Raw genomic sequence first — 1,833 nt, 5'->3', positions numbered from 1 at the left:
TAAATATGAGTTGTTATAGAGTTTATTTCATATTGATTCCAGTTCCAGATATGACCTTTTCCTAGAGTTGTTAACATAAACTTTCATACTTGGTATGACTTGGGTATAACAAATTTCCTTTTTCCTAAAGCAGATAATCTAAGGGGGTAGAAGCCTTCCCCTGGCAGGAATAACAGCATACCCTCATTCCTTTGCCTTTTCCTGTCATTTAAGATGCACCCAATTTCCTTTATTAAATATTTTATGGCAGGGGTGCGTGGGTGGCTCAGTCAGTTAAGTGTCCAACTCTTGATTTGGTTCAGGTCAAGATCTTACAAATTGTGGCATTGAGCCCCACTTCAGGCTCTGTGCTGATAGGATAGACGTGGCTTGGGATATTCCTTCAACCCCTCTGTCCCACCACACCCATTCCTCCTCTCTTTCTCAAAATAAATAAACACTAAAAATGACAGAAGAAATAGTTGCTCGTAATGTATGAAAAACTTCTATCAATCAAATACTGTAAAAAGATAGACTGCAGTTTGTCAATCTATGAACTGATACAAATATCATGATCTAGGTTTTCTAGGGTTTGGAGCCCTGTTACTCAACTCTTTATCCTGAAACAAAGCATCTTATATGCTGAGAACGTCCCTCTGCTAAAGGGTTTTCCCAGGGCTTGCTTGATGTCTATGTTCCTCAGGCCATAGATGAAGGGGTTCAGCATGGGCGTCACCACCGTGTACATGACTGAGGCTATGGCACTTGTCCTGGAGTTTTGTGCAGCAGCAGAACTCAGATACACCCCAAGGCTTGTACCATAGAACAAAGAGACCACTGAGAGGTGAGACCCACACGTGGAAAATGCTTTATACTTGCCCCTCACTGATGAAATTCTCAAAATGGAAGTGACAATTCTAGAGTAAGAGGAAAGGATGCCAGTGAGTGGAACAACACCCAGAAGTCCACCTGCCAGATACACTGCCATGTCATTGAGGAAGGTATCAGAGCAAGCAAGTTGGATCACCTGATTAAGTTCACAGAAAAAGTGAAAGATTTCCAGATCTGTGCAAAAAGAGAGTCGCAAAATCAGTAAGTCATGTAACAGAGAGTTAAAAATACTCAATACCCAGGATCCCAAGAGCAGGATGCCACAGAACTTGGGATTCATGATGACCATGTAGTGCAGTGGGTGACAGATGGCCACAAACCGGTCATAGGCCATCACGGTCAAGAGGAAGGTGTCTAATACTCCAAAAAGCATGAAAAAGTACATCTGGCTGAGACAACCTTTGTAGGAGATCACTCTACTCTGCGTCTGGATGTTCAGCAGCATCTTTGGGATGGTGGTTGAGGTGAAACAGATGTCTGAAAAGGACAGGTTGGAGAGGAAGAAGTACATGGGCGTGTGGAGGCGGGAGTCTGTGATAATGGCCAGGATCATGAGCAGGTTCCCAGTGAAGGTGACCAGGTACATGGACAGGAACGGCCAAAAGAGCAGTGACTGCAGCTCCCCCTCATCTGAGAGTCCCAAGAGGATAAATTCTGTAACACGGGTTTGATTTCCTCCTTCCATGTGTCTGGTGAAAACAGCTGGAACAGAGACAAGAGCATTGTAAAGGCACAGGCAGTGATCACAGAATCGAAGAAATGCTGTGTTTTCAACATACTTCACCCATTAATCATTATACATTCCCTACCATTCTTGAATAGGTACCAGAAAATTTCAGAGAATCTGAATGTTCCATGTTTTCCATGAGTCTGAAACTGTTTGCAATTCTTGTTCTGAATCAAAACAATTTTTCAAAGCAATGTTCTTCTCCATAAATTTCCTGAGACCTTTTTTTTTTGACC

The 1,833-nt window shown here is 42.7% G+C and overlaps 1 protein-coding gene across 1 annotated transcript; it reads right to left on the bottom strand.

The window, feature by feature from the left end:
- Window positions 1-586: 586 nt before the first annotated feature.
- Window positions 587-1,557, bottom strand: LOC128775571 (olfactory receptor 7A17-like). The gene has a single exon (XM_053897519.1). The coding sequence runs from the start codon at window positions 1,553-1,555 to the stop codon at window positions 587-589; it is 969 nt and encodes a 322-aa protein (XP_053753494.1). The 5' UTR covers window positions 1,556-1,557.
- Between the last annotated feature and the right edge of the window lie 276 nt (window positions 1,558-1,833).

This window comes from Panthera pardus, unplaced genomic scaffold, assembly GCF_024362965.1.
Source record: "Panthera pardus isolate Hobbes unplaced genomic scaffold, ASM2436296v1 HiC_scaffold_8, whole genome shotgun sequence".
NCBI lineage: Eukaryota > Metazoa > Chordata > Mammalia > Carnivora > Felidae > Panthera > Panthera pardus.
This window is presented reverse-complemented; position numbering and strand designations above follow the sequence as displayed.

Coding starts and splice junctions, on each gene's coding strand:
- LOC128775571 (XM_053897519.1), bottom strand. CDS start 1,555: ATGGAAGGAGGAAATCAAACCCGTGTTACAGAATTTATCCTCTTGGGA.